The sequence below is a fragment of the Equus przewalskii genome, chromosome 22, assembly GCF_037783145.1.
Source record: "Equus przewalskii isolate Varuska chromosome 22, EquPr2, whole genome shotgun sequence".
NCBI lineage: Eukaryota > Metazoa > Chordata > Mammalia > Perissodactyla > Equidae > Equus > Equus przewalskii.
Window position 1 is genome coordinate 38,442,091 of NC_091852.1, and position 25,282 is coordinate 38,467,372.

Consider the following 25,282-nt stretch of genomic DNA (forward strand, 5'->3'; position numbering starts at 1 on the left):
GGCTCTTAATTGCTCAGACTTTTCCAAAACTGTTATGTTTTCTTCAGCTATAAAATAATTTGAATCATAATTGACATACTCTACCAGTAATATTAAGCATATCTGTGTTCAACCATTTCCAGAAGTAGAAGAAACGTAACTAGTACCCTGTGGCTGAACTTCATGTTATAAAATATTTATGCATTTATCTATTTACATTAATTTACCTATTCATTTTTATGGTACTTGCATTTATACGTTCTATTTTTATATAATAATATGTTCACATTCTCTTCTTTAATAAAACGGTATGTTTTTATGTATTAAATCTCTTATATGACGTTTCTCTGCTCTTTTTTTTAAAAGAAAACCTTCCCCAAAGTCCTAGTTCTGCAATCTAAATGTGAAAGTACGTGGCGCAGTTCATTCGTTCATTCATTGGCCTTGGGGATAGAGTCTTGAGTGTGAGATGTGTCGTCCTGCCCTTATGGAGCTCCGCTGGAGCAAAGGACATAGCCATTAAAGAAGTAGTTATAACGTATTTACATTTGGTATCTGGGCCACACAGCAGAAGAAAAGATGCCATAGGAGGGAGCATCCTGGGTGGTGCATTTAATCTACCGTTCAGTTTTCCCTAGGGAACTAATAGGAAGTATGAGACTTGAAGGATGAGTAGGAGTTTGTTAAGCATCTTGCAGAAGAAAAATTTCCCAGAGTATGGCGTCGGCCCCGTGGCCAAGTGTTTAAGTTCGAGGGCTCTGCTTCCCACGGCCCAGGGTTTTGCTGGGCACAGACATGGCACCACTTGTCAGGCCACATTGAGGCAGCGTCCCATGTGCCACAACTAGAAGGACCTACAACTAAAAATACACAACTATGTGCTGGGGGAATTTGGGGAGGAAAATAAAAAAGCAGGGAAAGAAGAAAAAAGAAAGATTGGCAACAGTTGTTAGCTCAGGTGCCAATGTTTAGGGAAAAAAAAATGTCCCAGAGTAAAAAAAAACTGCATAGAGAGTGGCCCTGCAGGAGGAAAGGCAAATTTGCAGAAGCGAAAAAGACCAGTGTGGGTGGACTGTACTGACAGATGGGAGTGTGGCATGTAATGAGGCTGGAGACATGGAAAGAGGCCCCATGACTGACTATGTTAAAGATGTTTGACTTTATCTTCAGAGCCAAGGAAATTGACTCTAGGATTTAAAGCCAGAGCTTGATCAGAGCAGGTGCGGGGAAATCCTTTAGAGTAGCAGTTCTAAAAGCTCGGGCTGTGGGTCCCTAGGGGTCCCCAAGACACTTTCAGGGGATCCACGAGGTCAAAGTTATTTTTATAATAACGTTAAGACTTTATTTCCCATTTTCATCACATCAACAACTTACACTGAAGGTGCAAAAGCAATGGTGGGTAAAACTGCTGCTGGCTGAGTGTCAATCAAGGCACTGACACCAAAATGGACTAGTAATTATTCTGTTTTTCACTGTACAATACTTGAAGTAACAAAAGTGCCAGGTTCACTTAAGAATGCCATGGATGAAATAGTAAGATCATTTCTTTCTCTATTTTTCTAAGGTATGCTGTTTGGTTAGGAGGAATAGAATGGCCCTGAGCTAACATCTGTTGCCAATCATCCTCTTTTTTTTTTTTCTCCACAAAGTCCCAGTACATAGTAGGATATCCTAGTTGTAACTCCTTCTGGTTCTTCCCTGTGGGATGCTGCCACAGCATGACCTGATGAGCAGCGTATAGGTCAGCGTCCAGGATCTGAACCAGTGAACACTGGACTACTGAAGCAGACACGTGAAATTAACCACTACGCCACTGGGCTGGCCCCTGAAGTAGTAAGATTATTAATTTGATTACTTCTTGACTTTTGAGCACACATCTTTTTGATTTCCTGTGTGCCAGTCTTAAAATTCTGTGTGACAAGCACTTCTACTGCTTGCACGGTGATTGTTTTGAGGAAAAGCACTCATATGATCATTTGAGTTGAGCTAAACTAGACACTCTTCACAGAATCCATTTTTACTTGAAAGAATGATGACAAACTATGAGTAGTCAGACTCGGGCATTTGATAGACATTTTCTCAAGATATTTATAAAGTGAACCTGTACTTCAAGGAAAATATTTGTCGTCAATGACACCAGTTGAGCTTTCAATAGAAAATTAGAATTTTAGAAAATGTACCACTGTGAACTTGACAACCTCCCAATACTTCAAGACTTTTGTGAAGACAACAGTCATGGTTTTAACAAATGAACTACTTGGTTATACAAATTGAAATATAAATACATTTGTAAGATCTGAATATCTCAGGGAACCAATAGTTTCCTAATGACCATTGCACATAATACAAAATCCTGCATGAGTAAACGAGACCTACTCAAAGAGTAAGTCAGATTGATAGACTTTCATGTGACAGAACTTTAAAAGTTCATTGTTTTAGTTTTAGACTCCTCCTTGCAACTAATCCTTAAGAAACCAGCACTAATGGAGGTCTGGTGTGATAAGCGATGCATTATATAAATATATTGTCCAGTATCAAATCATCTCTATATGTCTAAGATACTCTTCTTAATCATGATGAATGAGTTTATTAATGTGATTGTGAATTCTATCACAGCAGAAAGTATACGGAAATGGGAAAATACAGATGGGGTTGAAACCATAGTTCTGCTATTTAATAGCTTATGTTCTGTTGCTCTTGTACGTAGTAGGTGGTCAATAAGTGATAGTAATTATTAGCTAAGGACATGCAGTAGAGAATAAGGTATTGTTTAAGAGCTTGGTAGGATTGTGGAGAAGACAACAGTACTTCCTGTAAAGTGTTTAGCACAGTCACTGCTGCAGAGTGAACATTCAATAAACATCAGCTTTTATTATCTACATTAATGCTATTTAGAATTCTTTTATTGACTTTAATGAGTGAGGTCAGTCTATGTTCACTTCATATGTTTGATAAAGCTATGAGTTTACCTCAGTGTGTAACTTTGACTGCTTTTGCAAATTTTAAGCATAGTGCTTTAACGTCCACGACTTACTAAATTTCTCATTTTATTTTTTCTCTCTGACTTGACTGGCCTTTATCAGTATGATTTTAAATATCTCAGTGAGTGGTTTAGAGATTATTTTAACTTCAGGCATTGTGATCTGAGCGTGCAACTTATAGTATTTTTGCTCTGGAGGAATTATTGATGTTTCTTTGCAGTCTAAATTACGATGATTTTTGTGATGACTAACAAATATTTGAAAGGTTGTGTTTCTTATTCTAGGTTAGACTGCCCCAGAGTCTCAGCTATTAATTTACTCTGAAATCACATATTCTGATTCCTCTTGTTCTTGCTATTTTCTATATTATTTTTATAGACTAATAGCATTGTGCAAAGATTTCAAGGCTACTATCATGTTTCTGTTCACATTTCTATATATTGCTGAATATTTTTGCTCAATGTTTTACATGATTTGAATTTTACTTCCATGCCTTTTATAATTTAATTATAGATCCTATTCTTTTCCTACATACTGACCCTCCTTCTCAAATTTCACACATTCATTGGACATCACTATTGATATTGAGCACTATCAGTATTTCATTGATATTAACACTGCTGTCTCTAAGTACTTTCCTTCGTTTTCTTTTCTTGCTGTGTCTTTGACCAGCTTTTATTTTGCTGTTTCACTAGTGTTTAATATTATTTGATTTTAGGCTTTTCTCCCCATGCAAAGTGATAATGGAGTTTGTGTTTTAAGCTAATCAAGTTTTTGCTTTTAGTAGTAAAGTGTAAATGGTTTATATTTATTATCTTAACCACTCTGTTTGATTCTCAAATTTATTGATTTATGCTTTACTTTTGACATTATTTTTTTGCTTGTCCTACTCTCTCCAAACTCCAATTGCCATAAATTTAAAGACAATATATTTGTAAAAGCAGCTTAAATTTTCTCTTTATTTGGAATGGCAAATTGCATAATACTTCAAAAAATAGAATTATAAAGTATTTCTTTAATTTTAACTGATTTTACTATTCACTACCAGTTCTTATTGAGACATTACTTTTAGTCAGCATGGTAACTGTGCATATGAATCATGCTATGAATACATATGCACCTGAATTTATGTTCATATATATACACACATGAAAAGGTCTAAAAACTTAATGAATAGATATTAACTCCTTACTTTAGAACATAAAAATATATTAATTTTGAATGTTCTTAGAATGTTACTAAGTTGGATGCTAAATTAGTGCCATATAGTCCAAATCTAATCATGAGAAATATGTAGGAGTTATGTGGTCAATAAAGTGGTAATCAACTTGAATTAAACAATCCTCATTTTAAGACGAAGATAAGCAATGAGTTTGATATTCTTGTCTAGCTTGTAACCTGGCTCTGAAGACAGTTCTCATCCTGGAATGCAAAATCCTTTTGAATGATGATAATATTGTTGCCACCATTAGTCATGTTAGCTTCAGCCATGTTTTTCAAGACCTCTATTGAAACTGCAGCAGGGGGTTGACATAGGGCATGGGAAGATGGGTCACAGACTCCAGGTGAAACCATTAGAGCTCTAGCTCCCCCAGGTGATGGGAGGAAGCTATGGAAGGACCTACACTTTTTAAAGGACCACCTTGAAGGAAATCCTTTAACTCTTTCTTGCTTGATCTTCCCGTAGTCAGATTTTCCTTTTCAGGGGAGCTGAAGAGTAAATAATAACAGAAGGGTACCCACTGTCCACCCGAAGACGTATTTCTTCTAGAACTTTCCCATAGAATCCCAGGTAGGGAAATGACTTCAAACAGCAACTGGACCAAGTCTCCTGTCTTCTCATAACGGGCCAACATCACATAGAGAAATCACCTGAGACCCACACAAGTTAAAGGTTTATCTAAGAAATCTGAGAACACGCGTCTGCCAGGGCAATTTTCTTTACGTCACACCACATGTAATTTTATCTTCCCTAAGTAAATTTTTTCTTTCTTCCCCTGCGGGAAACTGATATGAACTGTTGATCATATGATCTTTATTGATAGATCAAAATGGTTTATTGTCGAACATCAGACTTTGTAGAGAGCTCCCTGAAACCCCCAGCTCTATCCTCCGATCTCTCAGTGTATCCATTTAGAGGTCGAAACTGTCAATTCAAAAATAGTCCTCTGAGCACTAAGAGAAGGGGAGGCAGATGTTAATTCTCAAAACATCTCAAGTAGCGCAGACATGACAAAGTGTGTCAGAGGCGATCTTAATCGATCATGGCCCAAGTGAATGGCATGTGTTGGCCAAGAAAGGAGAAATTATAGGGTAGAGTAGATTAGACTCTCATGAGTGTGTAGTGGACCCTTTGAGGAGCTCTGCAATATTGGCGTCCCAGTGTTCCTCCTCTGGTCCTCCAAAGAATGGGGACTTCAGGAACTGGACCAGGTTGATGGTGATCCTTGCTGGTATTCTGACCCTCAGAACTGTGAGTGTGTTCTTTAGTTTCTAAAATTCATCAATCTATCCTTGATCTCATAAAATAGGACCAATAGTATCTGAGAGATGACTGTGTGCCAGGCACATAAAAACCCTCACTACCACCCCGGGTAGGAGTCGTTGCTGATGAGAAAGTACAGACTCGGGTTAAGTCATTTTCCTTACAGCTCAAATGGGCAAAAACAGCACCTGGAGTTGAATTCAGGTCTTTCTGACGTGAAAGCCAGCATCATCTTGTCTCTCAGTGTGCTGCCTTTCCACGATAGAAAACACCATTACAAGCAAATGGCCTGTACTATAGATGACGGGGACAGCAGATTTCAATGCAGGCATCATGTTGAGTGGGAGCTGCGGCCTTGGAGTCACGACAGGGCTGGATTTGAAGTTGAGAACTACCGAATATCCTTGACATGTGTCTGGTTCTGACAGCCTAACGGCAATCATGAATATGTTTCAGGTGCGACATAATAAACACCTGGTCTTGTTTCTGCCCTTGATATCTCTAAGCAGGCCAAAGGCATCATCAGCTCATAATCTTCCAAGCCAGAAGTTTCACTGCCATTCCGTTCTGTATCCCTCTTACGCAGCAGGTCTGATCAGAATGCCTGCATTGAGGTCTTACATAAAGGCAGGATGAACTTGTGTTCTGTTGAAATATGGATACTTTGATGTTTATCTGAGCAGCTCAAATTAATCTCTGAGAAGCGATCCTTTGCAGAGAACTCGAAAGCATGAAGATTTCTTGTTTTTCAGACCCAAGAGACCAGGAGGAGTTGGAGCAAGGCATCACCAGCACCGTTAGCGAATAGATTCCCCAATTGAGTTCCGTGATTCAGCAGACACAGTGACAGCGAGCCTGTGCAGCCAGGGCTCAACAGGGTGCGCAAACCCCCTCCGCTGCCCCCAGCGGCCGGCAGGGGGCGCCCGCACTCGCCGTGACCGACCCTCCGGCGCCGCCCGCCCAGCGGGACGCGCCTGGGGCTCCGGCCGCGGACACGGAGAGACCCGGCGCGTCGCCGTCCGCGGGAGCCCGGCCCGGGCGAGGCGCCGCGGGGCTCAGGGACCGCGCGGGGCGGGACAACGCGGAGCAAACGCTTCCTTTCGGCCCGACGCCGCGGGGAGCTCCGCCGGGGCCCCGCCAGAGCCTTCCGCTGCCTGCGCCTGCCCGCGTCCATCCTTCCCTTTCTCCTGGAAGGTCGGGGCCACACCGTTTCCAAGAGCGCGCGCTCATTCGGGGACCGGCGGCTCGAGGTCAGAGCGTGCTGTGGGCTGTTTCCAGGCTCAGGAGGCTTTCTGGGGAGAAAGACACGAATTCGGGGAAACGGAGACGCAGCTACAATCTGGACACAAATCTTCGGAATACTGGGACTCCCTGATGAAATGACTTGGGGACCCGGACAGTGCCTGGCTGGGACTTCTTGGAGCCGGAGGCAGACCCAAACTATGTTCCCCTATGTACTTAGTTTCATTATCTTTTTAATGGCTAAGTTTTCCTACAGCGTAAAAGGAGATGAAAAAATATTTAAAAGTAAGTGTATTAAAATTTGCAAGACTATTTTAAGTTTAAAAATATTTTATATATGTCCAAACAAGAATAGATTATAATTTTACTTTCTTCGCTCGAATAAAAGGAAACGCATCGAGTCTTTTCAAAATAGACTTCTTTGATAATCTTGTTTTCATTGTTAAGAATTGCTGTTGTTGAAATTTTTGTGACCTGAAATGATTTTAATGAACATTAGTTCACTGAAGTTTCTTTTGCAACATCCCCCTGTGACTAGGATTTTCTGTAAAACGTTCAAAGCCACCTGCCAATTTGGATAAGATTGCACTAAGCCAAATTCGTGAATCATTTTAGAAGATCCAAACAGGAAACCGATTTTATATTCCCAATTACTGACGATGAATCTTGCGTAAAATCATTTAAAATGAAATTTCTGCAGAACTCCAATCCTCCAAAAATTTAGGAGCCAAGTCAGTGGCTGCTTTTTGAAAATCAGACGTATTCATTGGAAAGTAATTTTCTCCTGTTAAATATTAAAGATCTGAAGGCACGTGGTTGAAATTTTTGTATTTCCATCTCCAAGTTGAAATTAGGATTCTATAAACTCCTAACCTTTAAAATATGCTATATCCCATAATCACTGATACTTTCATCCAGTGATTCATACATTTCCAATTTCATAACATTTATGTCAGTTTATTTTCAAAGTCGTGAAGTGCACTCATGTCTGTTTCTAACGTTTTACTCATCAACATACTTTCAAAGTTACTTTCTCTCATTTGTTGTAAGCCAAACGGTGGGCCTTCTGTGAAGCCGGCTGCTTTTTATATAGATGAATGTTTTTTATTGCAGAACATTAACAACTCTTCCCACTTGGTTCTAAATATCATCCCACCAAATTAAATTGCATCCAAATGTGGAGTCTATTGGTGCCAGCTTGCTTCTGGTTCCTGCATAACGTACATTGTCATTTGAGGTCATATCTTGCAGTGTTTGGTACACAGCTGTAGTGTGTGTGTGAAGCGCCATGATTGCATTTGACCTTGAGACCCATCAGGTTCTCTAAATGTTTTTAAGGTAGTTTTTCGGACAGGCAAAACTATAAAAATGGGTTTACCTTTTGTACAATACTCAAAAATGTTATCATATTTCAAGTCACAAAAGCAGCGTTGTTGCAGATTAAATCAACCTTATGAGTTGAATAAATTATGCACAAATTTAGCATCATCATTTCTGAGGGAAATAATGGATTGTTCATTATTGTATGCACTTGCCATCTTTCTGCTTTTTTCCTATCCTTGGCCAAGAGCATTTTTATGTCAATATGATATTTTTTCCATTTATTAATTTCATAAACTAAACATTTCCAGGTTTTTCATGTCAATAAAGTCAATAAATCTTTTTCTATTGTTTTGTCATTATTCTTAATGAGAACATCCCTAAGTCTGACACATTTGTTCACAATGGGCTGCAAACGGTGTATAAAAAAAGGTAAAGTATTTTTCTTATATTCTTGATAGTAGTTCAGATCTAATATGGTTTCCTAGGAGAATTATGAATGTCTTTGGAAGTTTATTACACAAATAAGACACAGATTCCTTGTTATAATTATATTTCAACTAAATTTAGAAGCATTCCAGCATTGGACTTCCAGTGATTTCTTGTGATCCTCCAACACCTAAATTTTTTTGCCATGAAACATAACAACATATAAGATCACTTGCAAACTTTCCATTTTGGTTTCTCTGATTTAATCACTGTCTGTATAGCATCATCTATTAAATTGTAAGTTTGAATAGAGTTTAAATACTTCTGTTTTAGAAAAGCATCAGGATGAAAGATGTAAATTTTGTGGTTACAAATTCTTTTTAACTTCTAAGTGTGAAACTTTTTTTGTGCTTAGAATATTTCATTCTGTGTTCTTGTTAAAACTGCATGCATGGAAAACAAAATATCCTTTGGAATAATTATCCTAGTGAATGAATTTGTCATTAGAACACATTTTTAAAACATAGATTTTGAAAATCTTTGGCATCATGTGAAATAGATTTTCTAAAACATCTATCTTGTCCCTGGTCTAAGGTGACGGACGAGCTTTTCAGAGAACCAGTGTGCGACACAGCCAAACCAGACCAAAAACTAGTGAGAGAGTTAAGTTATAATCAATAATTCTACACCTGTGTTCCTACTTTAACATACAAACCCGAATAATAGATGTTTCCTTGAAATCATATGTTACCTTGTATTATTTACTTTCTTGCTACCTAAATGCTACCGTATCAGGAGAACAGTAGGACTAATTAAGTGACAATTAGTAGAAATTAATACACTAATTAAACACAATCGGTGTGAAAAATGTTATAATATTTTTTCTATCATCCGTTACAACAATTAATTTTAACTCTTTTAAACTATTTATTGGATACACAAAATTTTGTGTATTCTTAAGATATATACATACAAGGCTTTTGAAAAAGAGACAAATAATATGGGACTGAGCACAATAATCTATATTACATAGTTAACAACAATGCTGTTTCTTTCTATTCTATGATGCAGTAGGATATTTTTACTCTTTTCCAGTAATACTTCCCCTGCAGTTGGGGGAGCATCCTTGTTTTCTTTTACGGAGTGGGAAAATGGAATACAGTCAAATGCAAAGCTCCTTTTGAGTTGCTGCTCTGCTCTTATCAAGTCCACATTAGACTGATTCCTGGGTCCGTCTACTGTGACGACATCAAGCTAAATTTCCTCTCAAAAAAAAGTGTTTGAGCATGAAATACTTAACGCAGCATTTCTTCATACTATCCTGTGAATAGCAGAGCGGCCATTTTCTGTAAGACAACATGCTAACACGCCCGATGCCCAGAAAATACTTCCACTGTGCTCTGAGCTTTCTCTCTCTGCTGGGTGAGGCGCGGTTCTAACCCCGTGTGTCTGCGCTCAGCTCCTGCACAGGCCTGCAGACCCCGCCCCGTCCTAGAGTTTCCATTAGGGGGCACCAGTGTGCCCGTCACCGAGAGCGTCAGGGGAGCCGCAATCACAGCTCCTCTTGGCGAGTCTTGGTTGACCGTGGACCATACAGACGATTATGATCTGTAGTATTATGTGAAGGCAGGTGTCTTTTACTGTGTTCAGAGTCTCAGTAACTTTCAATCTTCATTTTCTTTAATTCTTATAATATCCTGTGTGATAGTTACTACTATTATTGGTTTGTTTTTAAGATGAGAAAAGACAAAACCAATGATTTGATTTCACCACAGCCACAGATTTCGTCAGAAAGCAGGGTTTCTCCCGCCTCCCAGTGCCGCGTCTTCACTGACACTGAGTCTTCAGTTCGCTGCACTGTCTCTGCTGAGCTGTAATTAAACACGGTCATTGCTTTAATGTCTGTCTTTCCTGCTTCCTGGAAGGGACCCTACGTGGAGGCAGGAAAATGTCAGTATTGAAGAGAAGCAACGGGACAAGGGAGAAATGTCTGGGTTGAGTTGGTTGGGCGCAGACGGTCTGGTATTCTAACCCAGACTTTTAATGACCGTGTCTTCTTGGGAAAATTATAGAACCTATTTAGTAATAGTAATAGTGCTAATAATATTGAAAATAATATTTACCTTACAGGTAATCAATATCTTGAGAAAGAAACGTCAGCTACTGTATGTAAGGCGATGAACAGAGTTAAAACCATCAATGGTAGCCAGTAGCTATGACCTCAGAGGTTCAAGAGCTCGGGCAGGAGCAGCCCTGGTAGGAAGGTTGTTTTGCACTTTTTTTAACCTTGGTTTTGATTTGTAAGCTATATATCCACTAATGAGTATATATCTTGTTGTATTTTTAGATATAGATGATACCCAGATCAATACATAGAACATTTTCAGAATCTCAGAAATCTTGCTGTGCCTTCTCCCACTGCATAGCCCCAGGCCAAAGGTAACCACGAATCTATGGCCTCTGTTACTAGATATTTGCTTTGTCTGTTTTGGAATTTCATATAAATGGCATCGTACATAAGATAACTCATATTTGTGTCCTTTAATTCAGTATGTCTGTAACCAACTTACTCTCCAATGAAAACTCTGTAATTTCTGGTTAAAAACACATCTTTGTCAACACTTGTTTTGTAATTTATGCTTGTTTTCCATTTGCCCTTCTTCAAGAAATAATGATGTCGAAAACATTTTGCATGTGCTTATTAACCCTTTTATGAAGACTCTGTTGAAGTCTTTATTTTTCTATTCTGCCTTTTTAATCGATTTTTAGAAATTTTTCATGTATTCAGTATGTCAGTCTTCTGACAATTTGCTTTCTAGATTTCTCCTTCACTCCGTGGCTTGCCTTTTCACTCGATTAATGGTGTCTTTTGATGAATGACGCTCTTAATCTTAATGTAGATCAATGTGTCAATCTTTTCTACAATGGGTGATGCTTTCGTGTGTCCTGTATAAGAATTCTTGGCTTACCTGATGGTCAAAAAGATATATTCATATATCTTATTCTAGAAAATTGATAGTCTTAGCTTTTACATTGAGGTCTGTGATTCATCTCAAATTAATTATTTTGGGGAGTGGTGGAAGATTAGCCCTGAGCTAACATCTGCCACCAATCCTCCTCTTTTTACTAAGGAAGATTGGCCCTGAGCTAACAGCCGTGCCCATCTTCCTCTATATTTTACATGGGACGCCTGCCACAGCGTGGCTTGATAAGCAGCGCGCAGGTCCGCATGTGGGACTGGAAGGGCGAACCCCAGTCCACCGAAGCAAAATGTGCGAACTTAATCGCTGTGCTACAGGGCTGGCCCCTCAAATTAGTTTTTTATGTCAGATTTGAGGTAGGAGTCAAAGTTCTCTTTGGTTCCATGTACATACCAATTGTCCAAGCTCCGTTTATTGAAAAGCCTATTCCTTCTTCCAGTTCAATTAACTGACACCGTAATTGCGAATCAGTTGCTAATATTTGGATGGGTCTGTTTCTGCACTCATCACACTATGGGTATAAAATAATGCTTATCTGGAAATATGTTTTCTGTTTTATTCTTCTTTAAAATTACCTTGATTATTCTAAATCCCTGGCATTTGGATATAAATTGAGACTCAGCTTGTCAATCTCCACACCAAGATCTCCTGCATTTTCCTTTGGATCACAAAACTGTGTAAATCAATGTGAGAAAAAGGAACATTTTAACACCATTGAGTAATCCAATCTACGAACATCGTTTATCCATGCATTTATATATGTGTTTTTAATTTGAGATGCATTTCTCGTGAATTTTAGAGAAGTTGCGGGGGGGGGGGGTGGTAAGTTGGACAGGGCACAGAGAGTCTGACTATCCTCTTGATTAGTCTGCCGATTAGTCTGCATTTCTACGCGCTCATCTTGTTTTTGACTCCAGGGCAAAAGGAATCATGGCTGCAGAAAGGATTTTGGCCGAGCTGGGGGTTTGGAGTTGTAGCGTGTGGGGGATGGAGGGAGTGAGGAGGTTTATTGTTTTATGAGGACCTTGACAGGCTTGGGACAACAAAGGCAGTAGACCCACCAGGATGGCGCTTCTTGGGTCTACAGCGGGTGTGTTACCTCTGTCAGTCAGAAGAGGAAGCTCCGAGCTCTGAGCAATCTGTCTTCTGGGGAACCCTTGGCTGAGGTTTCTTCTCAAGGCCGAATCCCTGAAGGGAAATCAGAGCTCTGTGCTGCCCCAGGAGAAAATGCCTTGAGACAAACAAAGTCTGTATGTGATTATTCCCTTTGTACCTTTTTTGACCTTCACTCACTAGCTGTGTGACCTTGAGGCAGTTACTAAACCTCTTTGAGACTTCGTTTCCTGACCTGTAAAATGGCCATCACGTCGTGGTCCCACCGGAGGGATGCATGTGAAGAGGACTAAATCCGGTTACATACATCAGAGCTCGGCACAGTGCCTGGATGGCAGCTGCTCATGGCAGGAACAGGCATAATAATGCACGTTCCCAAGGGGTTCAGTACAGACAGAAAGGCAGCCATGCTGGCCGGTGCCCAAAGAGCTCCTAGGAAATCTGCAATTTCCCAGTGTAAGCCCTGGGAACATTGGCGCCCTCTCTATCCCACCTGAATTTCCTTGTCTCCCCTGCTTCCTGGTTTCTCACTGGCCTGAGACTGGACCTAATCTGCTGCACCTGCCTTGGCCTTGGCTTTGGGGAGAGTGTGGCCTCGGAGACGCAGAGCAGCAGGAAAAGCGGGTAGGATTTTCCTGGAATTCTGATGAACAGGACGGAGGGGCGCAGGAGCAGAGTTGCTTCTGTGGAAAAATAGGGAGCAAACCCAGGCAGATGGCAGGGGTACAAAGCAGAGTTCTTTCTCCCTCTGTGTGTGCGCCCTGGAAGGAGACAGAGATGCCGGCTCCCCTGAGACACCCATACAGCTTAGTTGTCCAATGAAGAGTACCATAAAGGGACTGCCGCTTAAAGTGTCCCAGAAGTGCCTGGGACTTCTCCCATTTAGACTTGCGAGGCACGGAAATATTGTACAATCCTGTGGGGTTGAGGGGGAGGGGGGAGGCAGAGCATCCCGAAGAGAGTAGGGATGAGCTTCGGGCAAACGCAAGAGCTGACGTATTCCTCTGGGTACCCTGAGAGCCATCAGATTGTAACTGTGGGGCCAGAGAGTGGGGCACAGGGTAGAAGCAGCAGCCCCGTCCTCTGGGTCCAGAGCCCCTGCCTGTCTCTCTCATTTTAATTCCGTTTATATGGGGCTTAAGCGGCATTTCTTGTCCTGTATGGTGGAGGTCCCCTTCTCACTTCTTATCTTGTATATTCCACATGGCTTCCTTGCATTTTAAATTCCTTGAAGGCAGGGGCCAGAAACCATACTAGTTTGCAGGCACATTTTACAAGGAACAGCTAGTAAATACTCTGCACTTTGTAATATGGGTGATTCTAGAAATCAAGTTGAAATTGAGACGGCCATGTTGACATTTGTTTCATAAAAAATTTATTTTCCAAGGTAAAGGTTTAAATAAATAAATAAATAAATAAATAACTTAATTCATAAGTTAGTAAAAAATTTAAAGTCTGTAACTGTCCTTTCCCATGCAGTGCCTTAGCTGTCAGTCACTTCAAGAGCCTCTGCTGGTGAAGACGCCTGCAGTCACTGTCAGCATTGTCCCTTCTCAGAGATGCAGGCTGGGACATCCTCAGTCTTGGAGGTAATCTATGAGTCCGTTAAGGAAGGCTAAGTTCCTGAGCATTTCTGCTTGGACCACTGTCCAGGCACAGTGGCTGTACTTCTTGGCCTTCAGGTACTGCGAGATGCTTCCGTAGTATTTCTTCAGGCGCAGAATGGTCGTGTTTCCCCAGGTGGAGCTTTCCTCCTCCATTATTCCCTTCAGGTTTGTCTCCAGACGGTCCATCTGCAGATGGACTTCCACAAGCAGGTTCTTAACGATGGTCTCATTCCAGCCAGTGCTAGCGAAATTTCTTCTGAAAATACGCAAGGTGTGCTGGAGCATCTCATAGAAGACCAATGCGGCATCCTCCTTCTGGAACTGCTGTGCTTGCTCAATCTCTTCAGGGAACTGGAAGTTCATTGTGTCCTCGGGGCAACGTTGAGGGGCTCCATTCAACTGCCACAGGAGCTTCTGACATGCTGAATTGCTGCTTCTTAGTTGGGACCAAAGCAAGTCATAGTTCACAGAAAGAGCCGTGGTGGAGAAACACAGCAGGAGGGCCATTGGGAGGATCCACCTGTAGGTCATGATGAAGACAGGAACAGCGTTGCCTTTACTCCCTAGGAGCCCAAGTGGAGGTGGCAACGGCTTGAGCTTAAATGTCCTTCCTCCGTGAGTGTGGGCTATTTATACGGGATGGTCCTCTACTCTTTCTATTTCAGAGGAATTTCCCACTTTCAGTTCTCCTTTTCTGTTTTCCTATGTCATTTACATTATTTGTAGTCTCTCAAACTTAGGGGAAAACATACAAACTCTGTAGTCTCTCAAACTTAGGGGAAAACATACAAACTCTGAGGATTTCTAATGTTTTGTAAAGTTTCAGTGAATTGTTAAATACCAAAAGAACAAAATAAGCTAAATCACTTAGGGCTCTGCTATTACAGAATTCTGTCATTTGGCAAAGTAATTTTTATTTTTTTGTTTTAGTATTATGAGATGTTTTTGAGGGGTCTTTGTATGGGAGTTTCCTTTTTCATAGGAATTAGATTTAATTCCCAATTACACTATCACAAAACAATAAATATATGCATTTTATGATTTTAAAAAAGACAACCTACCTTTTTGTATCTAACATCGAATAATGTTCAACAAAGCATATCTAAATTTTTTTTGTAGGGCCCCAACCATGTACAGCAAGACACACATAGCTTTCTCAGCCACATTTGTTGCTTTATCTGGCAATCTCAACTATCTACAATATAACCAAAAACTAGGAATGAAGCTTTATCTCTAAGCAGACAAAATGAGTGCTACACAGGCCATGCACAAAAGCTCATGGTCCCCTTTATAGGGGACCAGTGTGACCATTATTGAGGGCCAATGTGTTCTTATTTAGTACATATTTCTAACAAATCTAAATGTCTGATTTTCATTCCCATACAAATTGATACCACATATTAGAAGGAGGTTTAGAAGGAAAATGGGAGGAAAAGAAATCCAGCAATCAGGGATGTACTGTTGAGACAAATGGTCCTCTTTCAATAATGCTGAGGCCATTTTGTTGTTAGAGTGTACTAAACGGTTTTCATAAGAGAGAAATCAGTAAATAAATAATCTTATGGATTGTACATCCTGTTTAAGTAGGCAGGGAGACAAGTCAGACATTTTTAAAGATTTCAATACAGAAGTAAGTTACAACAATTATGATATTTAAAGTAATTATTTTTGGTTTTCAGAAGCCCTTGCATTATCTTTCACCCTGAATTTCCTGAATCCCCATGTGTGCAAGGAACTGTAATGTGACCTGCTGCAGATTGTAATCCACGCTTTCATGGATCGTACAGTTAAGTAGGAGAGAAGAGCATTAATCAAAGAAACACACAAAGGTAAAATGCAGCACTGACATGTGGTCCAGAGGAGAGGTTCATGGTCCTGTGGGTTCCCATGCTCTGGGGACATAATGTAGTGGGAGAGGTTAGAGAAGATGGCCCTCAGGGAGTGACACTGGAGCTGAAATCAGAAGGAAGTTCAGATGGTACTGCATGTGCAAAGACCCTGTGGTGGGAGGAAGTGTGGTGGGGGTAGAGGGCAGGACCGAAGGCCGTTGTGACCTTGAAGTCAGAGAGTGGTCCGAGAGTGGTCTGAGATGAGGCCAGAGGGCAGGTGGGAGCCAGAGAGCACAGGGATTGTGAGGCGTGTTAAGAAGGTTTCCTTTATCCTAAGAGCAGTGGAGGCCAAGAAAGCGTTTTAGGCAGGGTAGAGTAACTTGATTAGGTTTTGGGAAAAAAACACTCTCTCCACAGTAAGCGCAATAAGTAATGGAGGGAGGGCAGGTGGATGCAAGCAAAACAGTTAGGGGATTTACCGACACGTTAGACCAGGAGGCTAGTGGTGGAGGTGAACACACTTATTTATGTGACACCTCTCATTCCTGACAACATCAGGTTCAAACGCTTGAAGAAACTCTCCATCATTTTACAGCAGGCTGCATCAGTTCCGTTGGTTCTGATGATTTCCGTATACGCTTAATGCTGAGGACATTGCTTCTGTTGCACCAGATTGAAGTAGAGGCTGAAAGTGTCTGGCTAAATGTGGATTTATAAACCGAGAGCAACCCTGAGCTCCAGGTTTCCCGTCATCAATAGCTCTCCTGTCTTCTGATCTTTGCACTATGCTCCACCTATCTCCCCAATATCCCTCCATTCCTGTTCCTTCTTCGTTGGCTGTGTGTCATCTGCTCTCCCCAGAAGGACTATCTATTGGTGGTGTCAGAAGTTTTCCTGAAGAACGGCTTGTGCTTGAGCTGCACCGACACAATGCCTGCTGCGTGGGGCGGAGAGGAAGCAACTTATCTTTCCTTCTAAATTAGGGGAGTGGGAAAGCTACCAGTGTCATTCTTTCAAATGAGAGAAGAGTATCGAGAGTTGAAATGATGGAGGAAACAATCCAAGAATATGAGGACAAGATTCTGGCAAAGTGGCAGTGGTAACTGTGTGGATTTGGGTTTCCCTGAGTCCCCACACAAAAACAGACACCGCGACTAGACAGAAACCAAAACCCCACTTAACGTACAAAGTGGGTGACATGAACCACAAAACGCAAGCAGATGAGGACAAACCACCAATTGCCACAAGATCTGCTTGGTAGTATCGTGATGTGGAGAAAGCAGAGGAAAGCAATGGACCTGAGAACCCCAAATAGCCGAGAGGTATTTACTGGAAAGCCATCCGGGCTAGTTTGAGAACAGCAGCTGAAGCTGGGGGTGATTTTGCCCAACGCAATAGCTGGTGAGCGTGAGGGGCCTCGGCAAGTTCTGAAAGCAGTGAACTGGTCTAGGATACAGGTAATTTTCAAACCAACCAGGCACAGCTCCCTTTGGGAAAGGGCCCTCCACTGAGGGGAAACTGCTAGAGGTGGAATCAAATTTGAGCAGGATAGAATCAACAGAGACAAGGAAAGAAGGCCAGACCAGTGCGGTGGACAACTCACAGAGCAAGCCACCATGTTCCTGAACACGTCACCAAAGCAACCGAAGAGGGAGCTCTGTCAGGTAGAAGAACCACTGAACGACTTCTAGAAGTCAGGAAAAATAAGCTCCTATAACATCGAACAGCAGCATAGGAGGAGGACTCAGTCTCACACAAAGTTAGTGTTAGAGGAAGGAGAGGAAGGAGCAGAATCAGATCTCCACAAATCGTGAGAATACACCAGGAACACAGTCAGCACAATACAGACCAACATTTTAACAAGGTGTTACCAAGGAGTTTGATAACATTAAGAAATGTCATGAAACAACATAAATCCGAATTAGAAGAATTCAGAAATGAAGTAACATATGAAAGAAATGTTTAGAAATAAAAGAAAGAAACGCAATTTCACTGAGAAGTTCTAGTCATGAGAAATGAGAGGATTTGGGGAAATGTGGCGCCAGAGAGAAGCTTCAAGCTGGAGAAACCTCAGCACCTGGAGCCACTTTCCCACAGAGCAGGGTGTGGACGGAGGGGCGTCATCTTCAGGAAACGGAGGATGGGTCAACGTTATATAATCCATGTCACGTTACAGGAAGCAGATTATAAGGTAAAATGACGAAAATCGACAAGAAAATTTGGGTATTTTCAATATCACATTGGAGTAAGGAAGACCTTTCTCAACAAGATATAAAACCCTGGAACTAAAATAGAAAATAGTGATAAATATGAGCATAAACACCTCATGAATTTCAGGATGGCAAAAAATAAAGTCAAAGTGAAAGAGCAACATTAGAAACAGTGTCCACACACAACAAGAAAGGGATAATTGTCTTCATGTAGAAACAGCCCCTAAAACCAGTAGAAAACTATCCAATAGAAAACATTAAAATAGCCAGATAGCCGGACAAGAAGTACAAGGGCCAATAAAGGATGAAAATCTGCTCAGTGTTACTAAGAAATGGGAATCAAACTAATAACAAGGCAGCCAATTTTCCCCATAAGGTTTTCCAAGGGCATGGACAAATAGTATTCTCATATGCACTCAATGAACGCATAAACCTTTTACAGAGTGGGGAAGATTGTATCTTCAAACGTGTCCAGAACAATATCCCATCCCACGTGGTAATCTACAGTGTTCTTTGACTCTCGACCCATCAAGAGGTGGGGTCTGTGTCCCTCCTCTGGAACCGGGGCAGAATTCTGTGGTAGAGCAATGTTGTGTAATTTCGGAGGCTGGGCCAAGAAAGAGAATGCAATGTCTACTCTGTGAGCTGGAACTCTTGCTCCTGAAGCTGTCCGCCACCATGTAAGGGGTCCAACTGCCCTGCACCTGCCAGGCTGTGAGAGAGCCCAACCCAGCTCGCAGGGAAAGACCACGTGGAACTTGGCTATATATTTCCAAGTTTTAAATTTCAAGCAATGGAATTATCCCTTTAACTTGCAACCCGACTGCTAGGAATTTACCTATGGATATTCCTGCTGAAGTATGTATATGCATGTACATATGTGTGTGTATATATTATACAGTATATGTTCTATCAACATTTATGAATGTTCAGTGTAGTAGTGTCATAGTAAAAAAGAGAAATTAAGTATCCATCAGTAGAGAATCAGTTCAGTAATAGTATGGAACACACAAAATGGAATACTGTATAGCCATTAAAAAGTAAGATCAGCAGATATGGACCTATACACCAGATATATTTATTCAAGAGAGTAATACACAAAATAATATATGGCATTATCATTTGTCTTATAAGGTGCTAGAAAAATATCCATATTAAATTTGGATACGTGCCTGTAATTTCTTCTCTGGGCACGTTCACTCGTGTATTGTCGGTAGTTCCCCTAGGGGAGAATGCTGAGCGTGAGGATGCAGCAAGGAGGAAAATCCTTTCCCTTTTCTCTTTGTCCCTGTAGAACTGTTTGTACATGGGTTTTTCCCTATGATAAAAAGATAACTGGAAGATAGGATAATTAGTCATTTTCGTAAGTGAGTGCACTTTGTTTGAAAGAATTTAAGGTGTTACTAAAGTTTTAACCTTTCTTTTGTTTTATCCACATTCAAAATTTTTTCAATAATGAACATCTATTATTAGAAAATAAAAAGCACACAGTTATTCAAAAGCAGGACGCAAAATTGTACGTAAAATGCAGCTATGTAAAAATATGTAGAGAAAAAATTAATGAAAGGAAACATATCAACATTTTAATTGTGGTTATGTTGGACTTGCAAAACGAAAGGGTGATTTTTTTTTCTTTATGTAGTTTTCCAATTTTCCACCAGTGAACATGTTCTTTAATTACAGATTAATCAACACTAAAAAAAGAGCCAATGAGCCCCCAGTCTTTCTGGTTATTCGGCTTCTTCTGTGGGTTTCACTTTCTCTTGCCTTTGACCTTTGCATGCGAGCTCTGCACAGAACCTCAGCCATCACATGGGTCCATTGGTCTCAGTGGATGGAGGTCATCCGAGGAGTGTGGTCACGGGGGCCTGGTCCTCCAGAGAGACTTGCACCCTAGTGTACAGCTGACCTCTCTGGTGTGACAGGGGGACCTCCTCATCCGCCTCACATCCAGTGGCCTCTGATCCTCCATGCTGATAGAGGCCATTACCAAATGGAATGAAAATAATAGTGGTGGCAGTAGTAACAGCAGTGTTAGTTACCATCTATTGAGTGCTCACTAGATGCCATTCTCTGAAGAATCCTCATAGTAAGCATTTGAGATGGGTATTGTCATCTTCATTTTATAGAAGAGGATACTGAGGTTCAGAGAGGCTAAGTAATGTGCCCAAGATGCACACAGCCAATGAGATGGGTGGATGGCATTGAAAGCTCTGCTTTTTCCTGTGTATCACAGTTAGAATACGAAGCAGATCAAGTCGGTGCCTTCAGATGGGTCCGTGGTGCCAACCGTGGTGGTGACGGTGACTCTCAAAGGAAAAAGGAATGACCTGACAGGAGGATGAGGGGCCCTCAGTGCGCTGGGTGCAGGGAGTCTGCCTGAAGCAGCGGGGTGACCACCACAGGCAGAGGCGGCTGTGTGAAGGTGACACGGTGGAGGGCAGTCTCCATCAGCGCTGTGCAACAGAAATATAAGGCAAGCCGCAGAACCAATTTAAAATTGTGTAGTAGTGGCATTAAAAGAGGAAAAAGAAACAAGTTAATTTTAACAGTATATTTTATTTAACATATCCAAATAGCATCATTTCAACATGGAATCAATATAAAATTATTAGTGAGATAGTTCCATTCTTCTTTTTCATACTCTCTTCAAAATGTGATGCATATTTTTCCATTGGTAGTACAGTTCCTTGGACTAGTCGCGTGTTCTACAGGCCACAGGTGATGAATGGCTACCATAATGGCCGGCACAGCTCCAGAGGGAGGGACAGGCACGAACAGAGCCCGGAGAATGGACACATTTGCAAGGAGCAAATAGAAGGAACTTCTAATTGTGGACACGCTGAGTGTTCGGATTCAAGGGGATTGAGAGTGGACAACTCAGCTTGAGATGTGCCGTGGAGGCTCTTGAATGCCAGTGGAGCTCTGGTACTCAATTCAAGAGATTCTTGGCCAGAGAGTGGACTAGAGTCGCGCCCTGTTCTTTTTGTCAGTGAGCAGGGGACATTTGAGCAGGTGATGGGCTGGTGAGCATCATTAAGAAGGGCAATCAGCCTCTGCACTAGGAGGCTGCCAAGGTCAGTCTTCTGCTGAGACACACACATTCACTCATTTATTGAATAAATACTTATTAATCACTACATAAAGAAAAATGGTGAATCTTGTCATTTTATTGGGGTATTTTTAAAATGTCTTTCAATAAAATATTACTGTTGGCTGATGGTATGCATGCACATTCTTTCTGAGGTGTATTCCAACATATTTTGTGCCTTGTTGTTACAATTATGAATGAAATGATTTTTTCACTACATTTTCTAATTTAGAATAGGACTAACTTTTCATTCCACACACCCATATATATGGAGGTTATTAATTCTGATTTCGTATCTGGAAAACCTTGTAAACACTATGTCTAAAAGGTTTTTGTTGACTTTTCAGATTTTTACGTAAACAATTACATTGAATTCAAGTTAATAATTGAAAGGATTGAAAATAGCAAGTGTGATGACAACATGGAGCAAGAAAGACTCTCAAACATTCCTGTTTGGTGTGTAAATTTGTCCAACCACCTTGGGAAACATTAAGGCCGACTCTAGCAAAGGTGAAAATCTGCATAGCCTATGACCCAGCACCTACACTCTTAGGAATTAGCCTGGAAAAAAATCAGGTAGATATGCCTCAGGATATATGTACAAAAATATTCATTGCAGCACTAGTCATAATAGACCCAAAGTAGAAACATCCCACATAGCCCTTAAAAGTTGTATGGATAAATATATTGTAGTGCATGCATGTAAGAGGATCATAAATAACAACACAAATGAAGAACTACAACTATATGCACAAACAGGGATAAATCTTACAAACATAATGGTGAGCTAAAGAAATCAAGCTCAAACGACTACATATTCCATTTACATGAAGTTGAAAAACAGGAAAACTAGACTGTATGATTTAGGTAAAATTATAAAGGAGAGAGAGGAAGCGATTCCCATACAACTGGAGACAGCAGCTCCCTCTAGTGAGGAGGGATGGAAGAGGGGCACGTGGGGTGGTGACGGTGGTGAGGCTTCCAGAATGCTGCAAAATTTGATTCTGTTTATTGGTTGGTGGTTACATGAGTATTTGCCTTAATTATTCATTAAAATTTTACTTGTCTTTTGTGCATTTTTGTGGCTATTTATGTTTCCCAATAAAAGAAGATTAATAAACAAGAATCCAAGCTGTGCATGCATACTCTTACTTAAATCTGTCAGCTGATAATCCTGAACAATATCAACCACAAGAGTATAATGTTTTCCCATACTTCTTATGTTTCTAAATTATTATGAAAACCATCAGAATTCGAAAACAGTTGAAGATGAACAGAAAGTCAAACTCACTGTGGGCAGTAAGTATCATTTCAACCTTGTATGATGACGATGTGTATGAGTGGTTCTCAAAGTGTAGTCTGAGGGCCCCTGGGGTTCCCAGGCACTTGCAGAGGTCTTCAAGGTCCTCCATTTTCCAACTACATATCTGTGTGAGACCAGATTTCCTTCTTGAAACAAACTTGAAACAAAGCAACGTAACCCAACACATTGATTGCAGAGAAGATATGAGAACACAATTGTCTTCTATCAAGCCAGACATTAAAGAGATTTGCGAAACTTCAAAACATTTACATTAATTTTTTTGTCTTAGATAATGTAGTTATTTTTCATAAAAATGAGTTTTTGTGTTAAGATGTAAAGAGTTTATCTTCGTTATTTTTAGAAGAATAAATCTTTAAAACATTCTCAGTTTTAATTTCCAACACGGCAAATATCAATAAATATAACTCCCTTAAAGACAATGTCTGTGGGTGTCTCAATATTTTTTTTTTTTGGTGCCCAGAGCTAACATCCACTGCCAACCTTCCTCTTTCTGTGTGTGAGCCACCACCAAAGCATGGCCTCTGACAAAGGAGTTTTGGAGGTCCACGCCCAGGAACCAAACCCTGGCCACTGAAGTGGAGAGCACTCAACTTAACCAATGGGCTTCCAGGGCTAGCCCTCAATAATTTTTAAGAGTATTCATAGGTCCTGAGAGTAAAGCATTGGAAAGCTGTTGATGTTGGTAAGATTTGCATGTATCTTTTTGGGTGGCTAATTGAGGATGAGTATTATGGGTTCATAATAACGTTAATCTCTTTCTTCATTGGTTGTTCTAGTCAAACCACAGAAAGAGGGATGTGGTATTTTCGCCAGCCTTTGGTAGAAGGTGTGGTGTGAGATTATACTGGAGTAAAGTCCATTAGAAAAGGATGAGGAGAGAAGGTAATGAGGGCACAAGAAAGGAGAAAGAACTTGGTTCAGAAACAGTACTGTCCACAATCATAAGTGAGCGGTAATCTCACCAAAATCCCTGGAGAAGTTTTGCTGGATAATGTGGAGAGTTCCTATGACACTGAGGAACCACATGAAGAAGCCTGTATTCAGGGTGAGGGAAGAGTCTGTCTTCCCCAGTCTTCCACCTGCTGTCTCCCTCTCCTCCTCACTCAGCGCCCGAGGCTGATTCTGCCCAGGCTGGGGTTTCCCTGTAACCACAAGGCAGCAGCTGGTGATGTAGCAAATCTACCTACAGGCCTCCAACCTGGCGTGAAGACGCAGGGTATGTACATAAGATCTATGGGACCCTGGTTTCAGACTCTTTTTTATTCTTTTTCCGTTTCCCGCATCCCAAATGTCTCCTCAGTCCTTTGAGGAGACTCCTCCCTCAGTTTCCTCCTGGTCCCCTCGGGATCCAGCAGGGACTAGGACACTGTGCTGAGGGTCCTGCCTAACTCTCGCTAGCTGTGCCCCTCCTGCAATACAGACACACAACCAGAGGGTCCTACACTCTGCACCCCCTGCAACACTGGGAATGCTCCCATCAACAGGTTGGTGGCCCAGGGACACACAGAGGCTGACTACCCAACATCTCCCACCATTTGCTGCCAGGCCTCCCGCTGCTGCTGCTAGACATTCTAGTCTCGGTATCTCAGATACAGAGGCAAGTTCACACCAAGCCTGGATTTACTTTGTCTTACGATACCAGGCTGTTCTCTTAGCTGGACTTATTTAATTCTCATAACACCTCTTAGGGGTAGTTTGAACCAGGCCTAGGGATGAGAAAAGAATTAAAGGGGTGGCACAGTGACAGCAGCTGCTGAATAAGCATCAGCTCCTTCCTTCTGCTAACAAGTGGGTGTGCGTTATTGTCTGTTTTCTGTGTGAGTTTCCTGTCTCTGAAGCAGTTTCTGGATCGTCTTTAAAGTGAAACAGCCTAAAGCAAAACCTTCTGCACAGTTAAAACTTACAATTTAATTTCATTTTATTACATCATTGGGCATTACAAAATGAACTAGAGGATGCAGAAAGAACAATGAGCTTGATGCAACAAGTGAAAAGGAAACTAAAAGTAGGTTGTCAAACTAGATCTGAAGAACGAGGCTGGGCTTCCCCTCTGGCCCAGTGGCTTGGCTGAGTGGAGCACACTGGATCTTCACAGAGCAGAGGATTCTTCTGGCTGCCTGTCAAGATGCCTGTGTTATTCTCCTGGAAACTTTTAGCTCCTGAACTTGAGGGAGTACCAGAAAACCAGTGGAGGAAGGTGTGTCCTCGTAGGCAGCTGGTGTGTGTGCCAAGAAGAAATGGCTCTGTCTAGAACTCCGGGATATTTGCTGTGACACGCTTGGGCCCGTCATCTCAGTGAATGGCTATTTCTCCTCTTGCTTGTGCAGTGGTTGAGCTGGCACTAAAAGTCTCCTGGACATTTCTCTGGGAACCACCTCATCTTCCTGTCCATAGACCTAGAACTCGGGGAATAATCTTCTAGCCAGATTTCAATAGAAGAGCTGCCATGGAAGGAGCACTTACTCAGGGCCAGGTGCCATTCTGAGCATGTTACAGAAATTACAGCAATGCTCACCGCAGTTTTATGAGGTTGTCCGAGGGTTATCTTAATTTCACAGATAAGGAAACTGGACACAGCGAAGTCTCTTTCCCTTTCCTCTGTTAAGAAATTTAACCATTTTATTCGAAAACATTGGGCTCCAAGTTTTAGCAGAAACATTCAGGGAATGGTGTCACTTTCCGATCTCTGAT

The 25,282-nt window shown here is 41.3% G+C and overlaps 1 protein-coding gene and 1 long non-coding RNA gene across 2 annotated transcripts in view; one reads left to right on the top strand and one right to left on the bottom strand.

Annotated features, from left to right (window-relative positions):
* Window positions 1-10,782: 10,782 nt before the first annotated feature.
* Window positions 10,783-25,282, top strand: part of LOC103567850 (uncharacterized) — a 28,501-nt gene continuing 14,001 nt past the window's right edge. Inside the window, exon 1 of the long non-coding RNA XR_011531314.1 lies at window positions 10,783-10,875. This is a non-coding gene — a long non-coding RNA (uncharacterized lncRNA). The remainder of the gene's footprint in view (window positions 10,876-25,282) is intronic.
* On the bottom strand, window positions 14,108-14,779 carry LOC103563150 (interferon beta-like). Its single transcript, XM_070590572.1, has one exon. The coding sequence runs from the start codon at window positions 14,666-14,668 to the stop codon at window positions 14,108-14,110; it is 561 nt and encodes a 186-aa protein (XP_070446673.1). The 5' UTR covers window positions 14,669-14,779.